Source organism: Symphodus melops (assembly GCF_947650265.1).
Source record: "Symphodus melops genome assembly, chromosome: 4".
Classification (NCBI taxonomy): Eukaryota; Metazoa; Chordata; class Actinopteri; order Labriformes; family Labridae; genus Symphodus; species Symphodus melops.
Window position 1 is genome coordinate 25,480,597 of NC_136694.1, and position 24,103 is coordinate 25,504,699.

Here is a 24,103-nt window from a genome sequence, read left to right on the forward strand (position 1 = left end):
CCAAGGGTGCAGAACAGCTGATGCATGTATTGAAATCTGTTGGTGCATCAGAGCAGGACTCGCTCCTTCTATACAAACAGCTCATTCTCAAATTCTGGTATCGCGAAAAACCTATAATAATAGTCGCCTTTTTTATTCCAATCTACCAATAGACTTCTCCGTAATCTTTAGAGGAAATACTCCTTTGTTGAATGGAGTACAGAATTGTCTGTGCTAATGACCAGTGAACACCAGACGAGTAACCACAGTGGTATTGACTTGTTCCATGCGGGAAGAGTGAAGGTGTATTGATGTTGTTAAGACTGTAGCTCTGGGAGATCAAACTGAAGGAGGTATGAACCACACAGGCAACCGTGACGCTGATATCTGTGGTTCACACTTGCTGTTCACTCAGTATCGATTGATATGAACCATACTCGTGTGAAAAGCAGTCTTTTTGCTCAAACAAGCTGAACTCTAGCATCTGTTGCACAACAGCAGAACTGCTCAACAGTTTGTTTGTGCATCTAGGAGAGGAAAAATACACTAAGCCTTACAGCTGTACCATCTCTTATAGGCAACAACACGTTGAGCACTGTTTTCCAGTCAGTCCGAATTACTGAGGAGCATATTTTCCCATTTCCTTTCATTGTGGAATTGGACAGGCTTCTTCTTTTCCATCACAACAACCAAACCAAAAGACTGCAATGAAAAAAAAAAAAGGTTTTTTTTTTAGGTTTGGTCATTTGAGTATTTGTCCGCCTTGAGGTGAGAAAAACCACAGCTGAAAACCTGAAGCCAATCTGAGCTTCTTCACTGAATGGTTAATAATGAAGCAGCTCCTGTGGCTGCACGTCTCGCTGCGTTTGGCACCTTTCCATGAACCCACGGAGTCTGTTATTTATTTACTAACGTAGGACCCACCAGATGTTGCCGTCAAGAAAGTCCTTGCTGGTCGATACTGAATTTGTGAGGCTGATATCAATATTTCAGATAAACAAAATCAATATGTGAGCCGATACACAACTCAATGCAAATAATGCAATGGTGCTACTGTAACTACTATTACTAAAATGTTTTAATATAGTGTATCTTATTTGCACGCTCTTCTTTGTGACCTATCAGCAGACTTACAGTAAACATCAATACCAATATAAGCTCATATCAGCCAATTTATATTGGCCTTTTAATTTATCCCTCAGGCTCCGATAACACAATCCAATTAAAGTTTTATGATCTGGTCTATAGTGTAACCAGACTTGACTTTACAGTGGAAAATCATTAGAATAATGATAGGAACATTTTGCTGACAGGAGGTTTTTTTTTTTTTTTTTTCACAGAGACACGCTTGGACTCTCCTGGGAAAGCTCAAAAGAAAAAAAACAATGTACTAATGTGTTTGCTTGAATCTTCGTGCTGCAGGAGGTGATCAGGTGTTAAACAACTGTAGCCCTGACCTGAGTGCATGTGTGCACTTAAAGTGGTATTCCACAGACGTGCATCCCGCATTTTAAAACACTTTGTGTGTTCGCGGTAAGGACAGATACAACTTGGATTTAGAGCTGTGATGTTTTGAGGCGAGCACAAAACCCCTTCTTCTAATTTGTTTGTAATTTTTCACCTTTTTTCTTTTTAACTGAAGACATTTTAGTGTTTCATTCCCACACAGCTCTAATCCTCTGCGTCATAGATCAAGGGAACAGGATCAGAGTAGTCTGGCCTCCTTGTGACGGTTCAGAATATTTATATCTATGTCCCATCTGCACACAGATTGTTCTCCTTTTCATAAATCATTGAGCTAAGGCAATTACACAGACAGGAAGGAGTGCGACCTCTGCCTCATGTTGGAGCAGCAGCCGCTCTGTCCAATATCTCGCCCGTGTTTGTTTAGTGTGATGTGCAGAGAGAACAAATGTGAGCGGTATCAAACATGACGCAGTTAAAGTCTGAGCGGATGTTTTGGAATAAACATGTCGCTAACTGCTGCCTTCATTGGGTGCATGAATTTCTGTATCTGCACTTTGCAACAGCTCACTGCAGCTAATGAACCCTGCATGCCTTATTTTTTGTATCACTGTAGCACAAATATGTCGCTCAAGATAACAAGCAGGCTTTGAGAAATTATGTGAGAATGTTTGTTTGTGCGTGCCTGGTTGTTTGGTGAACAGCACTCACGGAAAAAAAACCCCTCCTGTAATTCAGAATGAATATCTGTTTTTCATCAGAGAAGTCTTGATGATGAATTTCTCTGATCTTTCTCATTTTTGTTGTCACCACTCATCACAATATGGGACAACCTGCTCTAAGCTAAGCTTATATGTATATGTGCTAAGGTACATTTATTCCTCAGTTTTGTTAAACATGTGACCTTATTATTTCCGGGAAATACTCAATTATTTGTAAACAGTAATGATTGCTGTGGGATCATTGATCTTCCTGCATGCCTCCTGGGCTGATGAGTCAGAAAATGAATGCCTCACCTTGGCTACACCATTGTGTTAAAGACTCGCCATGCAGCCACGTTTGGTTCACACTTACTCTCAGATACAGTACATGAGTATTAGCTATACAAACATCTGTTTAAATAGCCTTCCTAATGACAGGAGACACCGACCTTTGTGTGATGAAGGTAAAATCTCCTCGTTCTGGTATGTCTCATTGTGTAATGATCATTGCATCCATGCTAGCTGACTTGTGCCTCTCCTCAGGGATGAGTTGATTTGATACGCTGTATCTGTAGTGCTTATAATAAGCTCATGGAGTGGATCAGGTAGTGGGCATGATGTGACCGTTTCTGATTAAATACAATCTCCTTTTCAATGTCAGCATGAAATTCATCGTTTCTGCTCACATTGACATTCACTTAGTCAGAGAGGACAATCAAGTCTGTCTTCTGTTCATCTGCAGCCTGGCTTCAAAAAACCTGGAATGACAGAAGTCCATGAAATCAGATGTGCAGACAGTAAATTGTGGAGGGAAAAAAAACACTACATTTGGATTAGTAAGGTTGGATTAATATTAAGCAAGAGAGGAAATTTCCCCAGGTAGTGACGCATCATAAAGGTTATACAGTATATGCAGGGCTTTGGAGAGGATGCAGAGTTTGAAATGTAACATCATTATGTTTTCTCTAACTTGTAACTATCAAGCATTGGATTTATGTCCCATGCAGCCATGTTGATTTACAACAAAAAACATTTACAATCAATCATTGTGTTACAGAGAGAGAGAAAAGGAGCACTTCTGGTAGCTCTAAAAAACACCTGGTGCTCATGGATGAGAATACTTCCAAAAAGGAGAAAAACCTAAAACCAAAACACATTGGTCTAAACGATCCTGGATAGTTTAAAAAGTCTAAAGCCTTTAATATAGGCTTAGAAACATTTAAAATACACCAACGTGTTTAGTTTTTTCCTTCATTTTTACTCCAGCTGGCTCAGACCAGTATGCATTGGTGTATTTAAAATGTTTATGATTTAAAGCAGTGGTTCTCTCGTTCCAGCCTCAGGACCCAAACCCACCACCATCTTCTTCATGAAGGGTTGCAACACAAATCTCTGATATGTTCAATCATTCAGATTTATTTCATGAAAAAATGCGCAGTTTAGACCTCTGGCTGTACAGAGAGCCAAACAAAATGGAACAAAAAAAAAAGTGCTTCATAGACTTTTTGACATAGTTTGTCTTTCAGACCCGCTGAGAACTTATCCAGGAGCCTCTTATGGGTCTCTGTTTTATGTCTGTGAATAGCACTGTGAATTGCCTTTTGTCTGAACATATAAATAAACTTGCCTCGCCTTCATCCACCAGTCGAGAACCACTGATTTAAAGGCCTTTTATACTTTTTAAAGTATAAAAGGCTAAGTTTGATTACATTTAAGTGTGGAATAAAATGATATTTCTAAACTTAAGTAAGAAGAAACATAGGGGTGACTTGAAGGGCTTGATGGGTTGATGAGTTTTGATCTTGTACCGTCTAAGACTCAAACGATAGTCTACAGGCCAATTACAAACCAAGCCTCTTAATGGCGTGTGAAGTAATTGACACTACTTCATTCACATTTAATCACTGCCACCTAATCAGTACAAACAAACTTCGTAATAGAGCCAATAAACAAAGACTTCAGCAGGATTTATGGGCACACTTTGGTACTGCTCGGCCTGTCAGGAAGCAAACGGAATCGGCTGAATTGATTACACCTGCGGTGAAAAGTAGCACACACAAACAAAACCACTTTGCCTGCTGCGACTATCCAGATATAGGACCCATTTAAAGCCAAAAACAATACATCCAGCTAATGTGCTTATAATTATAGGAGGCTCAGTGGGAGGAAAAGCGAGCTTTTAGACAGATCCATGTGTGATATAGCTCTGAGGATTGCTTGTGTCTCTTCAAAGGCATCGTCTGTCTAATGAGGACTCTCGCTTTGAAGTGTGTCCTCATAAAGCTTCCTGCTTTGTTTGCTTTTGTTGGGGTTCTTCGAAAAGATGAATCGCTCGGCCATTAACATCACAAAGACGTGGAGGGGAACCTTACCGCCTTGTTGGATGATTGGGTTTGGTATGAGGGTTTGGTGATGGTAATAACCTCTTGAAATGATGTTAGATGGAGGACAGCAGTCTAACCTTGCCTGCCTAATGCATGCCGTATAAGATAAGGCACCTCGAAAAAGAAATAGCGATCGTGCTCTGTATTGTCATTCTTATGGGAAATGCCAAAATTATTATAATTGAATTACCAGCAAAAAACACAACAGAATTTGTCGTACGTCTCTCTCTCTCTTCTCTCTGTGACTCAACACTGGAAGTGTTTTTAAACTGTTTCTTTTTTCTCACAGCTGTGCCCTGCTCATCATCTCCACTGACCTGGATCATTACCTCAGCGTGGCCCATCACAGCGCTGTCAGTAAATATTTCAATGCAAAGTGAAGCCAGAGGAGGGTAAGTGTGCCTGTGACACAGAGCCATGTCGGGATGCTGAGGCTATCATAGCTTGTGTGTGATGGTAGTTTCATATCTGCAGACCCTCGTGGGGGGCTGGAGATGGTTGGCTGTAATTGCTTTTTAGGAAACAGGCCGTTCTAAAAAATCTGGATTGGGTGTGACTGTAGTGGATTGCAGCAGGGACCACCAGGGACCACCACTGCTTTTCGACATGGATCAAACATTACTAATCTCTTTTTAAATGTTAAATCCAGAGCTGCAGTCAGTCAGGTTTCAAACTCAAATCTTGAACTTAACAACATTTTGTGTCAGATTAATGCACTAAACTTGTAATGCCTGTTTTTAGAGATAGGGTGAATAGAGTTTGAAATCAGGAAGAGAGAAAGAGTAGCGAATGAATGAATGAATGCAGGGAAGGAACCACAGGTCTGATTCAAACACAAGGCTGCCTGCTGTTGCTTCTGTACGTGGGCCACTAGGCAACTCCCGGCATAGGACTGGGAATCCTTGGGTGTCTCACAATTTGATTTTGATTTTTGAGTCTTGGGATAACGATGTGATTGAGAATCAAAAAAAAAAAAAAAAATCATTCTATTTTTTTGTCTGAAAATTAAAATTACTTTTTGGAAATTATGAATTGATTTAAAAGTGAAGAATCTCTTCTTTTTTTTTTACCATACTGGTGCCCCTTACACAAAGCTTTTTTCCACACAGCCTCATCCCTGCATTTAATATCGACCACAAGTTGAATATTTAGAAATGATGGATGGATGGATGGATGGTGTGGTGGTCACTCGTCATATCAAGTGAATTATATGCTCTCTGGGAAAAACAATTTATTCACCTTGGAATATGTTTAAACTTAGCTTATAGGTTGAATTATACACTCTGTGATCAAAACGTGGATCATCCATACAGGGTGTCAGTTAAAGAATTTTAATTAAACTTCGAGTTAGTAATGAAAAAGGTGCAGTAAATCTTGTAGATCGAAACTAGAAAGACCTCTGCACATCCTACGTGCACATGCTTCCTGTGTGTTCACCCTATCTGAGCAATAAGTACGGGAGGAGGTTGTGACCGTGCAATGACCTGAGCAATAACAACTCAGCAGGTACATGAGGGAGGAGCACTCGGAGGAGAAAAAAACTGAATGTAGCCAGATTCTGCGTTCTCCGTATTTAACTTTTGATGGATAAGACGAATGTGGAGTTTTAGACAGGTGTTGTCATGGCTCCTGAATTACATGATGGTGCCTTACGATGTTTTTTTAAACAATGAACAAGAAAACAATAACGCCTGGATGATTACACAGTTTATAAGTAAGACATCAGTTTAACCACATTAATCAGACACATTTTGATAGCAGAAATTGCCAATAATGTCACTAATTACTCCATTACATTTTTGTGGCCACACATTTAGAGTGAATTGTCCCAACACCTTGTAGTATGTGTATAATCTGTTAATGTTATTAACCCTGGATAAGAATATTTACAGTATACATTTTGAGGATATATTTTAAACTCTGATACTTTTCTCTTTTGAAGGAGTCTTGATAATGCGGGGGTGTGATTAACCGTCTGACTGCATGTGTTTTTAATTTCCCATCAGACTTCTTTATAGCAAAGTAATCTCACACACCTGGGTTACTTGTTGTAACGCCGGCCATAGCTACAGGAAAAATAACATTTGTGTAAACGAAGAATTGGAAGATGTATTTTATTCTTTCTTTAGTTTATTTGCTCTCTTCTTCACATTCATTCTACAGTCTGCGATGGGTGTCTGCTTGGCATAATAGGTGTAATGATGATGTTGGCGTCATTGTGTCAATGCTGAGTGAATAACAAGCAGCAGGAACATAATGAGAGCCTACCTGGAGCTGCAGACGAGCAACAGCATCTCTCAGCAGACCGTCACGTCATTAACAGCGGTTGTGTGGATGTTTATTTTGTGTCTTCCAGCACATGAAAGCGTGTGTGTGAATTCTATTTGCATTTATGCATGTGAGCATTCACATGTGCCATCTGCTTCCACTGTAAATGATGCACACTGTGTTTAGATCTTCCCTCTCGTGGCAGGAAATGAGAGCCAAAGAAGTAGGATATCTTTAATCCTGCTTTGCAGTGCTTCCTACCCGTGTGTGTGTGTGTGTGTGTGTGTGTGTGTGTGTGTGTGTGTGTGCGTGTGTGTGTGTTTGTGCGTGTGTGTGTGTGTGTGTGTGTGTTTGTGCGTGTGTGAACTTCTGCTCCAGGAGAGCAGTGTGTAGTGGGCAGCAGGCTGTGAAATGTAATCTCATAGTGTTTATTTCACACCGTGGAATACCAGGGAGGAAAATTCCCGTTGCTTTATTCAGGCTCTGGGAACCCCCTTTTTTTTTTAGAGTGGTTACCATGGTTACCACCAGCATGCCAAAATACCATCAAAGCAATGCCACCATCTGTGTGCATGTTGATATTAGTTTGGCTTGGCTTTATATACAGTATACATCATTGTTAGATAGCAGGACCTCCAGAGATTTGAACCTATTGCTTCTGCTGTTTATTTTTTTCTCCTTCCTGTTTCTCTTACATATCCTCTTCATCATCCCCCTCCTCTCCCTCTTCCAGATTAACCCTCAATGAAGACACTAATCTCAAAATATTCAACTAAAATCTTAAATGTCTTTAATATTAAGGTTAGTGAAGAGAATTTGGACACCAATGACTTTCCAAGTATGATTGACTTGATGTTTTTTTTTTTTTTTTTTATCACAGCAGCACATACAGCGACAGTACGGCAGCTTCCAGTAGCGATTCCTGCTACCTTACGTTGCTGTCTTTGATATCACATCCGTTTCCACAGCAACTTTAAGCATGTTGTGTCTGTCATGGTGCCCGCCACAACATATCCCTATATAAAATTGCAGATTCCTCTGGTATTGGTAACTTTAGGAAATATTTGAAAATATTAGAGGTATCTGATTATTTAAGAAAAAACAAAAAAAAACAAAAAAAACCCCATAGGTTTAGTCATTTTTTAAACTAAATTACATATTTGAATGCAAATGTTGAAATAAAATTTTACATATTTTACGATAGAATTTTTTTTCCATTCCAAGTGCCACTTTAAGGAAAAGCTGAAGACCCACCTTTTTCTTAAACACCTACACACTGAGGATACTGATTATTTGACGATAATGATGGTTTTGGTTGATAATGATGGTTTTCACTGATCAGAACTCTGAAGAAAAGCTGAGGATGTTGTGCTTTGCCTTTCAGCACCTGCTTGTCTGATCGGACTTTAAGCTGCTAACTGTCACGTACAATGTTGTTTCCTCCTCTCTATAGATCCTCGCCTGTGTTGTCTTACTCTCTGATGAACGTCGCTCTGGAGAAAAGAGTCTGCTTAATGAATTGTAGAACTTCCTCAAATCGCCCGAGACCTGCTTTGAAATGTGATCTTGAAATGTTACATATATTGATATCTTTTCCCAATCATCATGGCAAACAGACATTGTGTATTCTTCTCATGTGAATTTTCCAGGAAAGCTCAGTGTGCCTCTGGGGGACTTAACTCTGGCGTGCATAATTTCTCCCTAAATGGCAGTTTGGCAGCGTTTGCTAGCTCAATAACTGTATCCATGTGCGTTTACTTACAATGTCAGGGCTGAAACCAACGCACTGCTCACTAGTTCTACATGTCAGTGAACATCTGACCACTCCCACACTCTTCAGAAGAACATTTACTTTAAATGAGTGCATCGTATTTGACTTCAGCTTTGTTGTGCTAAGATACCACAGGGAGAGATTTGTAGCTACCCGGGCTCTTTGTGCATCATTGACGAATCAAACTGTAGATAAACAAGAGAAGTGTATCAACAGCTGAGAGAACTACAGTTAAATAAGAACGTGTTGTGTTGTTCATTGGGATACCAATGTGAAGTGAGTTCCTGCTCCTCTCTGTCCTGGTGATTCCTGCTGTCACATTCCCAACGAGCCGATCTGACATCTCTTGCAGGGATTTGGCAGCAACACTCACACAGCACCAGTCAGGAGTTACATTAGTCAGCCCATCTGCTACGTACAAACTGTGGTTCACACTTCAAAGATGTGTCTTGCGTCGGCTACTTCAGGGAGGTGTGAGCTGATAATAAGAGGAAATAATAGAGCCGGCAGCTGTTTCCGACAGTGTTTTGTTTTTCTTCCAAGGCTAGACTGATGCTGTTTACACTGTTGATCAAATGTTCTCCGGCAATTAACAACTCGAAGACAGTGGGTGAAGGGTCAACATTTTCTTATTCCACTTAAGTTGATAGTGCAATTAATTAGTAGTAGCAGCCCTTATCAGTTCGCAGCATAGAGTCATTTTTAATTCCTGAAAGTTTTTGGAGAATTAGGGGACTAAAACTTTTCACGGAGGACTTTTACTCTCGCTGTGATTCTATTTAGATAAAAAAACAACAATTAAAGCACGACGTGTATTAAAGTGAATCCTGACCATCCTCTCTTGATGTCTTTTGCCCTATCTTCATCACGTCAACCTTTTGACAAATTTAATGGTGGCGTTCGATCTAAAATCAATTGAAGAGACTTTATTAGCATCCAAGCCCATACCTGTGGTCTCTGCTCCTGAAAAACAACTCCTCTTTGTCCAGCATTAACCAATGGTCCAATGCACTGGGGGGTCTTTCTGTGCAGCCCCACCAATCTATTACAGTGACAGCATGTCATGCAGGGGCCACAGTGCTCGTTCTCCCCAGGGATCTCTAATCCACAAGGCTGGAGCTTTTCCCCAACACACGCCCTGCTCGTAGCAAGCGACCTTCACATTTCACTGCAGGGAACCCGTTCAGAATAACAACGACACATGCTCCACGTCGCATGCTATATTTGGTACTGTAATTCTTGATGCTGGCATCACACCCTGTCACATCCCAGTGGATGGTGGGGCTCTTGCTCGGGAGTTGCGACTGCTACCTCAAATGCCGATTGGGGCCCGGCTTTATTTGAGAGAACAAATACATATTCATATTTAACTCCGCCTGTGTTGTTAAAGGTCAGATGATGCTAATCAGAAATATTTTTCATTCAGTTATGGGTTCCCTGTTTCAGTACAAACATCTATTTTTTTTTTTTTTCGTTCTGTCCACATTTGCAAGATATTATTTGTCTCAGAGAGAGTCTGTGTTGTCTGGCCTCTGCCTCTGTGGGTGTGTGTGAGTGACGCTTCTGCAAACATAATTATCTACTATACTATATATAGCTGCGCTGGTAAATGGCATGTCTGTGTTTTGTGTGTTGGTTCTCGAAGTGCAACTACAACATAAAGGCACACGAGTAGATGAGATGCTGAGTTGAATTCCCCCGCCATCCTCCATGTGTGTCAGCCTTCTTTTATGCATCGCCATGGCAGCAGCTGCTCACATTTCCTTAGTGGTGAGACAGACTTACTGAAGCATACAGCACCTGAAATCTTAGCAGAAACAGAAGAAATATTCAACACATCAAATAACACTGTATTCTAATTTTAACATAAATAGTGTTATTTTATTACCTTCACTTTGTTACTACAACTTTAAATATTATTAAATATGAAGAAACAAAGTAGTCCACTCAGGCGGGTATACACTGTGCATATTGGGGCTTGAAACTATTTTTGAGTCGCACAGCTGATTTTGAAATCGAGCAAAATATCAATCTGATCATGTGCCATTTGTCATTCAGTGTAGCGGAGGGCACAACAGCCAATCACAGCCTGATCTGCTGATCGAATCAGGTGGCAGGTTTTAAAATTTTCATCTGAATACTCTCGCACAGTGAATCTAGTGCTACGAGCCGTTTCCCAGACTTCAGGGCTTTTTTTGGTCTGACTGCTCCTGTGCAAAGTGTCAGACAGCATTTGAAAGCACCGAGGCATCATCCTCCATCCCCATCCAACATCCTCCAATGAAAGATATGAATGTGAGAAATGTTGTCAGTAAATAGCTGCAGACCTCCAGCTGACAGGCAGTATTTGTTGTGAATTGTTTGTTGGTTGATTTTGATGGTGTTTCTACTTGCACATGGAACAACTGAAGTACACATAGATCCCCTTCAACGTCTGTCCATGGAGGTTAAAAAAGGAAACTTATTGATAATTGTCAATTGATAACTCTTACAGTGTGAGCACTCACTGCTCCACTGTTCGCTCCACTGCCACTATTAAGTAATGTTTCTACTTTCTAAGTGAACTTTTGATTTCTGCACGACTGAACATACAGACATTAATGTTTCTCAAACAATTAGTCCTCGAGTCTTTGGCGATCGTCCCACTTCCTTTAGTGGCGCTTTGAGGTTGATATTTTGGATTATCCCTGAAATATCTAGACATTTATTTTATAGCTTTTCTTTCACGCAAACATCAAATGTTTGATCATAACCATGTCCTGTTCCAAAACCTTTATTGCTTAATGGACTACTACTGTGATGGAAAAAATATCCAGCAGCACTGTATGAAAACCTTAGATTACAACTTAGAAAATGACTCAGTACACAACACAGAACACAGCAGAGTACATGTCACAGACTCAGTGCGTATTCCTCAGCACACTGTGCTCGGTGGTTCAGGCAGAATCCACCTCCGTCAGTAAAATGATACGATTGTCTTAAACACACTCATCATCTTCTGATTACCACCACACTACCAATGCTAACAGGCTAAACATCAATGTGTCAGTAACGTTGAAAGCTCGTTGTCAGCATTTAGCTAATTTAATAATTATCAGTAAGTGTGTGCTTCATGAGGCACTTTTTCCACAAAGAGAGGTCTGCATATTCCCTGCTTCCTGTGCTGTGATCTTCTTGTGCGTGTTGCCTCAAAGTTTACCGTCAGAGCTTTCTGCTCGGATACTCCGTCACGACAGAGAGAAGAGATGTTCGTACGTTCAACCAGGAATACAAGAGCCCACTGTTGGTGTTCTGTGTCTCACTCAATTTTCACATATTGTTTTTTCAACAAACAGACAAAGTGTTTGTTTCTTCATCCAATCATTCTGACATAATTTTATAACATCACGTGACTCTTTTATACTGTATTTACACACTTAGAATAGCTGCAAAATGTAAGTAAAGAGAACAAAGTTTGAGTTAACAAAGGTTTGACCTTATGTTTGACCTTCATATGCAATCAGAGCAAGAGGGCAGGATAGGTGGAGCTCTGTTTGGGGATGAAACCACAGTATACAGTGTGGCTTTTAAATCTAAGTTATTTTACAACTATACTGATGTATTCAAAGATTTAAAGAAAGCGTATAGTCATCTTAACATGTCAGAGAAAAGTCAGCTGCTGTTGTTTTGCTCAGTCATTAGAGCAGATACTCATAGGCTGCCGTCCTTCTTACACGACTGACTTGCGTCCTTCCTGTCCTTATATAAAATAAATCATTTTACATCATTTTTCGAACTAAAGTCAACCATAATTTGTGTAAGTGTGTGTGTAGCCTCACCCTTAAAATCTAAAGAATCCTGAAACAAATGTTAGTACACACATTCACATTGTACTGTTTAAATATAATTATTGGGTGTTAGGGTTGTTTATAATGATCCAATAAACTGATTAGGACAATAATAAATTATATCAATAATTGCCCTGTTGATTGGCTTGAATTCGCCCACACAACTTCAGTGATTTACCAGCTGTCCTGTGAAACAGAGGTCAACAGGCTTTCGTTTAACACTAATCTGGCTGCTTCAAACTGTTGGAACAAATATTGTTGTTTTATTTTTGACCTTGGCCTCCACCTTGACTCTTGCTAACTGTGGCAGCGCACAATGTGAGCGTGTAATGATTCTGCTGTGGCAGGGATCACAGCCAATGTATGAGTGATCGATGGACGCCGCTCTCTCTATCTCTCTCAACGTGTCTCTCTCTCTCTCTCTCTCTCTCTGCCTGTATTGATCATCCAGTGTGTGCCTGCGAGCCAGACAGGGGAAAAAAAACTCCCTTGTTCCTCATTACTCAAAGAGCAGTCCAAGCATTGTCACTCTTGATGGAAACCAGCCCTCTTTTCCCCGACATGATGCTGAAGAATGAAGGATATAGTCAGGATCTTTTGGAAGGGATTATTATGTCAAATGCCCTCGTCTCCCTGCACACCACAACGTCATTCATAACCTCGCTTAAAATTGCAGCTTCTGCCAGAGCTAATAAGTCATGTTTTAACTTCCCAGACTGATAAGGAGTCTATCTTTAGCTCCAGAGGTTTGAGTATGTAATAAGCGAGTTTTGTCCTCAGCCAGCATGGAGAAAATGAACAGGGGTGACCTTGTGGAATAAAAGCTCTATTAAGCATTTATGAATGAGCGTTGTATAGGACATTCACATAAATCAGTCAATTTCTGGGGACCATTTTCTTATATTCATAAGGACAATAAATCACAAAAAATACAGCTGATATCAGGCAGGGCAACTTGACTCTCACACTGATTGTTTCTTTATAGGAATAATGTTTGAGAGCTGTTTTGATTTTCCTGCCCCTTTTTGTGATTTGATAAATGGCAGAATAAAGGCATGATCCTTTCTCCACAGCGCTCAGTCCCCCAGCAGCGTTTCTGGAAACTGGTTGAAAGTTTTCAGTTGGGTCTCGAAGCGTAAACCCGAAATGTTGATCACCACGCGCTCGCAGCATCCCTGGCGGCTGCGCTCGTATCGAGATGCAGACTTCAAGTAAGATAGTGTTATTCTGTGGATTGTACAGTTTAATTATTTTAATGTTGAATGAGCTCGGTCATAAACAAAGATGACAGATTTAGCTTCTGATACGTTGCCAACTTAATTGTGTAACTTAGGTAGGATTCAGGAGTTTGTTTGCATTTTCTGATAATTAAAAACAAATATGAAATAACATTGGGTGCCTATAACATATAACTTTGTTACTGTGGTGTTTAAACTTGATATTGTTTGACTTTTATTAGAACTATATTGAAGTTTAAAAATCCGGTTTTGTGACATCACTGAAGGTCAGAGAAGTCTTCATATTGAGTGTTTCAGCTCAGAAACCATCTTGAAATGAGTTGTCTTTGTCTGCTTCTCTAAGTGTTTACAAGCATAAATGTTGCTTGTATGGGCGAGGGGAATTTCAATGTACTTTCTTTCAGATGTTCGGTTTACACTGGAGAGAGAAGTGGATGAAAGAAATAGAGATGGAGCCGGGGGCGTTCCGGTCAAAAGCTGCTTGATAAAAAGTGTTGTTTTTAGAAAATGAAAAGTGCCTCTCCTGCCCAGGGTCGAAGCTTTATATCCGGCCCTTTGTGTTGGGCTGATCCCTCTGTGTTTGATAAGTGGCCTTGCAGTCCACTGACACACAACAGCAACCCCCACCATTCATCCTGATATGTTACATGTTCATTCCTTAGCTGGGAACGTTAAATAAATAGCCTCTGCTCGACTCGCTTTTGCACGAGCTGGAGCAGAAATTATAACTTCTTCAACTGAACTCATCTTTCTCATTTTACAAAACTCTTGATGTTTTGTTTCCATGGAAACAAAGAGCCAGATAAATACATCCCCTTGTTTATGAGAAACTGACTGGGAGGTTGTTCGTACAACCAAGGTGATTATTTTAATGATGCACAGTACCTTTTTTTTTTTTTTTTAGTAGGTGGATCTGTGTTGTGTTGACAGTCATCACACTAAAGCTACCAGGCTGACACTTCACATAAAGATAAGCTCTCGACTGTATTCTTTGTCATGTAATTTGCAAAGACACAGCATTAATCCGCCATGAGCTAAAAAAAACTTGGCAACATTAGCAAAGTAAGAGTGGCAAGGACACGTTTCCTTTCAACAGGCAGAAACGTCGAGCAGAAGAAGACTCATGTTGAACAGCCATCTGCTGCTGAGACTGTGCTGGGCGAGGTGAGCAGGATAGAGGGAGATGCAGGAAGAAAGAGATAAACAGAGCAACCAGAACCAATAAAGACATGAAATGATATCAGCAGAAACAGCTAAGTAAAGTAACCAAAGGCAGATCATATAACATTTATGACCGTTCAAATCCACAGATCTAATATTTGCATTTACATTTTTGATGATCATAAAAGCGGTGTGATAAGATAAGGATAAGGTTGGATAAGGCAGTCTGCAGCATCAACAAGGACGTCCCTAATCAAGAGAGCTCCAGAACTCCTAGGAAGATAAATGGTTAATGAAGTTCACGGGACATGAAAACCTAAAGTTAGCAACATGAAGAAAGAGAGATGGAGATTCAAGGGCTCAGTGCGTCTGATCCCTGGCAGTCCAAGCCTGTACAGTATAGCCGTGGCTCAGTTGAGTCGTCATCTCAACCAGAAGGTTGAGGGTTCAATTCCCAGCTGCTGCAGCAACATGTCCGATGTGTCCATGGGCAGGACATCTAACCTCAAATTGCTCACTGCGGCGTATATAAATGGGATTAGTTACTTCTGATGGTCTCAACAAAGAGTAACCTCTGCCATCAGTGTGTGAATAGATGGGAATGGGGAGGCATGCAGTGTAAAGGTGCTTTGAATTGTCAGAAGAAGACAATAAGCTCAAGACCATTTACCATTTGCTGCAAAAAAAAAAAAAAACAAGGGACTGGTCCAAGCCTGAGCCCACCCTGATTTTAAACTTCATCAAAATAGGATTTTTTTTTAAGTCTAATCCTGGACGTTAAGTAGGAATAGCAGTAAAGTGTAAATTATACTATTGTTTATTCTTTCTTTTTTTCTCAATTGTAAATTTGGAAATTGGTCTTGTTTTATTCAATAAACAGTACAAAACTAACTATTGATTGTGTATATGCAAAGATGTGCAACTGTGAAAGCAGCAACATAAACTATTTGAAGCAAACAAGAATTTGTGCTCACACCGCTTTCAAAATTGTAGTCGCTCTTTATTGACTTTTTTTGTCCTCAATCCTGTATCTGGCCAACAGGTCCTCTCACTGCCATGACACCATAATGAATTGCTGCTTATTGCATTAAGCATGTGTGTTTAAAAAAAAAAGGTTTCAAACAGGTTTCTCTGAAGTTGTGTTATAAGTTGTGTTTGTGTTGAAATGTAGGTATTTGTGTATTTCTCTTTGTGTACATTATTTCCTGGCAGTGGAGGGTTTTTCCACATCCTATAACTTTTTTTCAGACAGTCTTAGAGAGCTCAATGGCTTTTTAGATCAGTGTCATCCGCTTTAAGAGGATTTTCTAAGTATATTAAGTATATTAATAGTGGAGGACTACAAGCTGCCATATTTGGATAAAAGAGAGGCTGAGCTCTTCCCTTTGGATCTGACATGTTGGGATTATTATTATTTTATTTTATTTATTTATTTTTTGCTAAAGACTCCCACAATCGAATAATGAAAGGCAGATTTTCTATAAGCCTTGAATCTCATTTGAACTCATTAACCGGGCGCACGTGCTCCTAAAAAGCACAGACAATGACAGACGCCTTTGATGAAGCCTGTCAGTGTGAATTACAAACAACACTGATATTGCATTTCCGTCATTAATCACAGCCCTAACAAAGGTTGACAGCCGAGAAACTCTTTTCAGTCGAGTCCGCATGGCGGGAATGATTTTTTTTGTTTTCGAATGGAAATGATACTGATCTCGATGCTTCTGTGTTGTGGTAACAATGTAAAGCACGAGCGCACACATGGACTCAACTCAACACTGCTCATTTGCAGGAGACAGAGAGCGCGCGCTGATTTGTACAAGCCGGCGCACGCTTGTTTTCAGCACCATGGAGAGCAACACCTGCTTAACAAAAAGTACTAAAAGACAAAGAATTGTAACGTTCCGGGTTTTTTTGCATTGAATTTGGATCGAGAATTTGTTGAGATGCACAGCGCAGCCCCCGAAAAAGACGATGACATCAGCTGCAGCTTCTGTGGTTAAAGTGATGTGAAAGACTGCTGACAGCATTGTTGTGCTCGTGTCCAAAGTGTGAGACACAATCATCGACTTGTTTGCAGACACTGTGCCACACAGGATGCTGGTCCTGAAGGTCTCCCATGATGTTGTTGTTTATGTCACGTGAACGCTGCACAGTGCAGAGCTTCGTTTCTGTGCTTAATAAAGAGGATGCATGTGTGCTTACAGAAAACTATTAAAGTTCAATCAAACAGGTGTGGAAATGATTCCATCAAGTGTTTGTTTTCCCCTCACACTTTACTGAAGGTGTGTGCTCCACGTTTTAAGTGTCATGTTTATTTCTGATTGGGTGGCTGGTTGGACGTATGTCAGACATATGCGCGCCGTGGGCGGGTGTCGACGTGTTTGTAAAAAAAAAAAAAAAGGAAAAAGGTGGAGGGGAGTGCAGCGGCTCAGTGTGTGGATACGCGCAGATAGGTGATGGTAAGAAGAGATGTGAGTGGCGTCGGCCGCAGCTCTCCAAAGCTGTAGGCTTTGGCTAGGAGAGGCTTGGCACATTCTGCCCCTCTGGACCCAAAACCACCTGTATGGATGACCAGAACTACAGTGTGATCCATACGCTTTCACCTGCCAGGAGCACTGGGAACAACACCACAGAAAGCCGGGGTTATGAGGTGGAGAGGGGCGTCATGACGGTGGACAACATGTTGGAGGACACCGCCGTGCTCTCGGCGCCTCACCTGTCCGTAGATCGATACGAGCGCAGCCGCCAGGGATGCTGCGAGCGCGTGGTGATCAACATTTCGGGTTTACGCTTCGAGACCCAACTGAAAACTTTCAACCAGTTTCCAGAAACGCTGCTGGGGGACCCGAGGAAAAGGATGCGCTACTTTGACCCACTGAGGAACGAGTACTTCTTTGACAGGAACAGACCCAGCTTTGATGCCATCCTATACTATTACCAGTCAGGGGGGCGCATACGGAGACCTGTTAACGTCCCCATTGATATTTTCTCTGAGGAAATCCGTTTCTATCAGCTCGGAGAGGAGGCCATGGAGAAATTCCGCGACGATGAAGGGTTTATAAAAGAAGAAGAGCGGGTGCTGCCAAAACATGAGTTCCAAAAGGAGGTTTGGCTTTTATTCGAGTATCCTGAGAGCTCAGGGCCAGCTCGGGGGATCGCGATCGTTTCAGTGCTTGTTATTTTGATTTCCATTGTGATTTTCTGCATTGAGACTCTTCCCGAGTTCAGGGATGAGAGGGACCAAGCCACAGTGGCACCCACGGTCAATGGCACGGCCCCCCACGTGCCAAACCCATTCACAGACCCCTTCTTCGTCATCGAGACTCTGTGCATCATCTGGTTCTCTTTCGAATTGCTTGTTCGGTTCTTCGCCTGCCCCAGCAAAACTACCTTTTCCAAAAACATCATGAATATCATTGATATCGTGGCCATCATCCCCTACTTTATCACTCTGGGGACCGAGCTGGCCGAGACGCAGACCAACAGCGGGCAGCAGGCCATGTCTCTCGCCATCCTGAGAGTGATCAGGCTGGTGAGGGTTTTTCGCATCTTTAAGTTGTCACGGCACTCAAAGGGACTTCAGATTTTGGGTCAGACACTCAAAGCGAGTATGAGGGAGCTCGGCTTGCTCATATTTTTCCTCTTCATCGGAGTTATCCTCTTCTCCAGCGCGGTTTACTTCGCAGAGGCGGACGACCCTTCGTCCAGCTTCACCAGCATCCCAGACGCGTTTTGGTGGGCAGTGGTTACCATGACTACTGTGGGATACGGGGACATGCATCCGGTGACCATTGGGGGTAAAGTAGTGGGGTCTCTGTGCGCAATAGCTGGCGTGCTGACCATCGCCTTACCCGTGCCAGTGATTGTGTCCAACTTCAACTACTTTTACCACAGGGAGACAGACGGAGAGGAGCACCCGCAGTACGTGCACGCGGACAGCTGTGAGCACCTGCCGACTGAGGAGCTGAGGAGGTCGTGCAGCTCCTCGTCCCTCAGCAAGTCCGAGTACTTGGTGATAGAGGAGGGCATCAACAGCTCGTTCAAACAGCCCAACTTCAGCACCGAGAACAACCAGAACTGCGTGAACATCAAAAAGATCTTCACAGACGTGTAAATGAGCCACACACAGCAGGATCATTTATGGAGCATGAAGAGTAGCTATAATATTATTTTTATATTTAACCAACCATTACGTGTCAGTCCATATCTGTGGGTGAGCGCTGCGTAAATGTCAATTTTAACAAGCTTTGTTGTTAAATTTAACCAATGACAAATTCTGATTCTACTTTTTTCCAGTGCAGATTGACGTGTTTGGAGTATTTATCACAAGTATTAATATTACCTATAAAAACATTTGCAATGGAAACGTCTTGTCAGGAAATTAAAAAGTTATTGTCTTGTTAAAGCCGACATTTTTTTTGCAGTGCATAGCCTAGTGCCACTCGATGCCTACATATCTTTATGTAAATGCGGAAGGTGTTGATGTTTATGGTTGGGATACACGTGTAGCATATAGTCTATATTTGCATTTACCCAACAGTCTTAAAAAAACGATGTCTTGTGCTTCGTGCAGAGAAAAGAAGTTTAAATGTCCAGTAACGTAATGAATAATAAACTATGGTAATTTATATGACCCACACGTCTGTTAAGGTTATATTTAATATCATAACCTGTCCAGATGTCGGACTCTGAGTCTTGTGCAGATTGTTATTCAGGTAATATCAAAACGTGGTATCGATGGAAACGCTTATCATGGAATCGAGCTTTTAGTAAAATTGTATTTTTTACTCACTACTGCCTATAGCCTATATTAAATAAACCAGAATGAGATGGTACAGACTTGGCATGTCTTTTCCCTGCAAAGCGAGAAGGGGTGATGAAACATGTATGAATTGTGAATCATTGTGTGTGTGTGTGTGTGTGTGTTTGTGTGTAGGTGTGTGAGCGTGTGTGTGTGTGTGTGTGTGTGTGTGTGTGTGAAGTCACTTGGTCGTGACGTCAGAAGGAAAACAGCGTGCAGTAAAGGAGGCACGACGTTCACAACGTCCAGCCTCCTTTATCGCGCTTGCTGAACGACGCCTTGTGATGCAGTCTCCATGACGACGGTGGTTTCCCGGGTAACCCCCCCCTATGATGTTGTCATGGCATTGGGTTGCTATTTCACTTTCCAACTGTGGTTCACACCATCATTTCTTTGTCCTTGGAGCAGAGAGTCAGCTGCTTATACATGTGTGATCTATTATGAAAATGTAGTTTAATCATTTATGATATTTATGTCAGAGCAGGGCTTTAAACAAAGTTAGCTGCCTGCGGCTTCTGGTGAAGTGTTGCAAGACATGTAAAAATACTCCTGAAAAGCTTATTGTATAAGTGCAGCTTGTCCTTTGTTTCACTTTAAAGCACTCCAGCTGCTCTATGTTTTAGACGTGAGCTCCATTCTGTGAGTTGGCATGCCAACTAGGCGTGACGTCAGCCACCTTTCATCCCCTCCAGCAGCCTTTTGCACATGTGCTGCTCGCCCTAAGTGGCTGAAAGCTGCAAGTGACACAAACAAACCCAAATGAGTCCAAAGATTAATTAATTAAACTGCTGCATTTCCTCTTTATGGGTCACTTTGGCACTCAACATAAATGCCACTTTTGGAAATAATAGAATGTTTTTCATTATTAACTGGGCTGTAGCCATTTTACTTTGATTTAAAATAGAATAAAATGAATATTTTAATTATTTGCTTTAGAATTTAAATAAGTAGTACAGAAAAGGCATTCCAAAGCCAACAATATAATGTCCTCCTTTCAAAAGAAAAATCAAACAACTATAATTCGTACGATAAAGCAAAGCGAAGCAACAAAAGAAAACATGGCCCAATGATACTGTGGTCCTCAGTGAAATTAATTGAAAGTATAACTTCCTACATTTCTATCAACTGCATGAATCGTTTGATAGATCTCAACTTCAATTTGTTCTTCCATGAACTCTTTAAGAGAACTGATCTGCACCCATTCTTTGAACAGCTCTCCGATATTTAAACAGATAATTTGATGTTGTATTGCAGCTGAATTGGATGAGTAGTTGTGTGAATTCCTGTTGGACTGTTTTTGTACTTACAAAGAGGCATCATCATTCTGAAAATAGCTCAGTACTGCTCTCTAGTGGATCAATCGAGTTCTTACAGCTCAGAAGGAGCTGCACATTAATGACCATTCTGCTCGCACACAGATCTTAATTTACTCCAGTTTTCTGCCAACTGTCTCCATACTACTTAAGTACTAAATATATCAATGTGTGTATCATAGAGCTGTAGCTGGATCCAAATATTCTCAATGAGTTAACCATACCACACTATGGCATGCTGTATGAATGAAATACTGTATTTTTGCCTTTGAATATTTTTGGGACAAATATTTTTCAAAAATATTCACAAGGAAAAATACATTATTTCATTCATATTTATTACTGACAATATTTTTCAATATTTGTCAGTAATAGGTCTTGTAACATTTAAAACATAATAATAAATACACTTAGATTTTCCTCTGTAGGCTGAAGAACAACATTATGATCATCTTTGTCAAATGTGCTTTGTTACATAATCCATATGTATGTATAGGTAAGAGATTTATCAAAGTCAATTACAAAGCTAAAATACATTTTTGGTTAGAAATATTTGTTTTAGCAAATATTGTGATTATATATTTTTTTCTATCAATTGTACATTTCCCAGAAGAAAAAAAAAGATTTAAATTTGTGAGCCTGTGTATCAAAAAACTCTTCGTACTTACAACTAATTTGGTTGACTTTGCAGGATTTCACGAACTGTAATCCTATTTTGTAGCATATAAACTCATGTAATGTTTTAAAAGGACATTTTAACACAAGGCATGGACCTATAATTTGTGCATTCTCCAAACAAATGTCAGAGTGTTGTCAGAACGGCTCCCATAATTATCCAGTGTTCTATTTTCCTGATATGGAGTCCTCCACTCGTTTTCCTGCGGGAACTTTAAATAAGCTTTGAAAATAGTTTAGATGTGTTTAGCTTTAGAATTTGTTTTGTTTAAATCTTTTTCTGGAAAGTTTGAGATTGAATCCAATAATTTAAATGTCAAACTTCTCACAAATGAAGTAGCAATGAGGTCCACGTCTGATGTTTGTATACACTTAGTTTTACACACTCCAGCTCTAACGTACATTTAAGGAAGGTAAACACAGCCTCTAAAGGCACTTAAACTAACATTATATGGCCGCGTACGCAGGTTAATTTTAAAGAGTAGCGATTTAGCCTTGAACAATTAATCCTTCATCCACTGTGGTGACTCTGCTCAATGAACAAAGATGACCTCCAGAAACCACGTGTCCCTCAGCTCCAGGTGCTCTGCCTCAGAACTGCTGAGTGGTTTTGTTTCCTCTCTCCCCACGACTGGAATTGAAGTCCTCCTCAGATGTATTTTTAACTCGGGGAAATGAAAATGTATCCACAAGTTGCTCTGTGTTGTAAATCATCTCCTCCAACACTCAGCGAGGGATACATGCAGTTCAGCCTGTAGTGCTGCTGTGGGTTATGGAGAGGTAAGACTCCCATTAAAGAGAAACTTATTAGACCTAATAGGCTGGGATACTGTGGACCCGTGTGTAGATGAGTGCTGCTTTAAGGCTTTTAAAACTGACAGATGAGCATTTAGCAGTGATTTATTTATCTTATGAGGGCTGAAAGAAGCCTTTTACATGAGATTAAAAACAGTCATGATTTATAAATAGTCATAAAACATATGTTTTTACGTTATTACACCAAGGTGTTATGTGTTGTTGTCCATTTGTTTCATACATTGCTGTTGGGTATCACCTACAGGAACATTCAACATAGGTACAGTATCTTAAAGATGGCTCAAATGTCTCTCTTTACAGTATGTAATAAATACTTGTGTTTATTTATCTCTCAGCTGTGAGAGGTTTTTGCATCTTTCTACTCTAATTTATTTTTCTGATCTCTTTGATATTCAGAATAAATGTGCAGACAGACGTGGGTTAGCAGCTGGTGGAGCGACACTGAGCTATGAAACACATCATTTCCTGAAGAGGAGACAACAACAACGATGATAGAAGGAAAAATAATACTGCCCTTCTACGTCTCTCTGAAAAAGCTCAGATGTAACAACGGATTCTGTTTGAGATGTGTGGAGGATTTTATTGGTTTACAAACAACAAGAAAAGGAAATATTGCAGATTTTAATAAATAATGACACACATTCAGATTAATGCCAAGGTCGCTTCTAAATTAGATGAATGCAGCCACAGGCACTCTCTAAGTAAACAAGTTAAGTATAAAGGGAATCTAACAAAGTAAATATGTAATGTAACAATGTCATAGTCTGGAAGTAATGCATTTAGTACTATCAACCAAAGAAGAATACATTTTCCACTCACACTAAGGTTGACTTTGTAGCAGGTGAGGCTTGGTTTGGTGGGAGGAGGGAGTGATTGGGCCTGAAGGAAGGCTTGAGTGGCTTGAACAGGTGTAGCAAGGAAGTCCGGTGATGTAATGCAGATTGGATGGAGACTTAACAAACCTCGATGCCAGATCCAAAATCACGTCATTGAGCTCTGCAGTGTCTGCAGGCATCGTTTTGGCTCACGTCTGCTATCGTCACTTTATGAACCGTGAATGTTGTGATTTCAGCCACTCTTGAACATTTCTTGTTTTTGTGTTAAGATGACATACAGACTGAGCACATTGTGTCTTACTCTGAAATACATATACCCACCGGAAAACAATCACAGCCACGTTGATGCAGTCATGGCTGAGACGCTCACAAAATGCCTCGAGCTTGTAAAAAACCCAACTTCAGAATGTCAAAGGATTACTTGAAGGATTACTGTTTCGCCTCTAGTGGAAGCAGAACTTTCCATTCTATTCTTCAAAGTAAGTTACGCTGAAGTTAAGTTGTAGTATTTGAACGATAATTTGGGCAGTGAATTGATGAATTATTGATTTAGTGTCTAATAGATTGAAAATCTTGCCTTACCCTAGTTATGTACCGTCGTCGGCATGAATGCAAACAAAAAGATTCAACGCCCATTACCACTATTTTGAAACACCTTTAAGCAGGATGTGAAGAGGACTTTAACGTGTACAGTATGTGTACTTGTTTGAAATGCTTCTAATTGTTTCTTTGTACCTCTGTGCATGTTTTCGTGAGTGTGTCAGTATGCTTGAGGGCTTCAGCTGTAACACAGTCACAGCTGGGACACCTGAGTGCTCTCCACTGCAGGGTAAGAGTTCTTGACAGAACATGCACACACTCGAAGC

General features: G+C 40.6%; 1 protein-coding gene across 1 annotated transcript; it reads left to right on the forward strand.

Moving 5' to 3' along the window:
• The first annotated feature begins 16,708 nt into the window (after nt 1-16,708).
• On the forward strand, nt 16,709-19,625 carry kcna3a (potassium voltage-gated channel, shaker-related subfamily, member 3a). Its single transcript, XM_079342345.1, has one exon. The coding sequence runs from the start codon at nt 17,360-17,362 to the stop codon at nt 18,908-18,910; it is 1,551 nt and encodes a 516-aa protein (XP_079198471.1). The 5' UTR covers nt 16,709-17,359; the 3' UTR covers nt 18,911-19,625.
• Nucleotides 19,626-24,103: the final 4,478 nt, after the last annotated feature.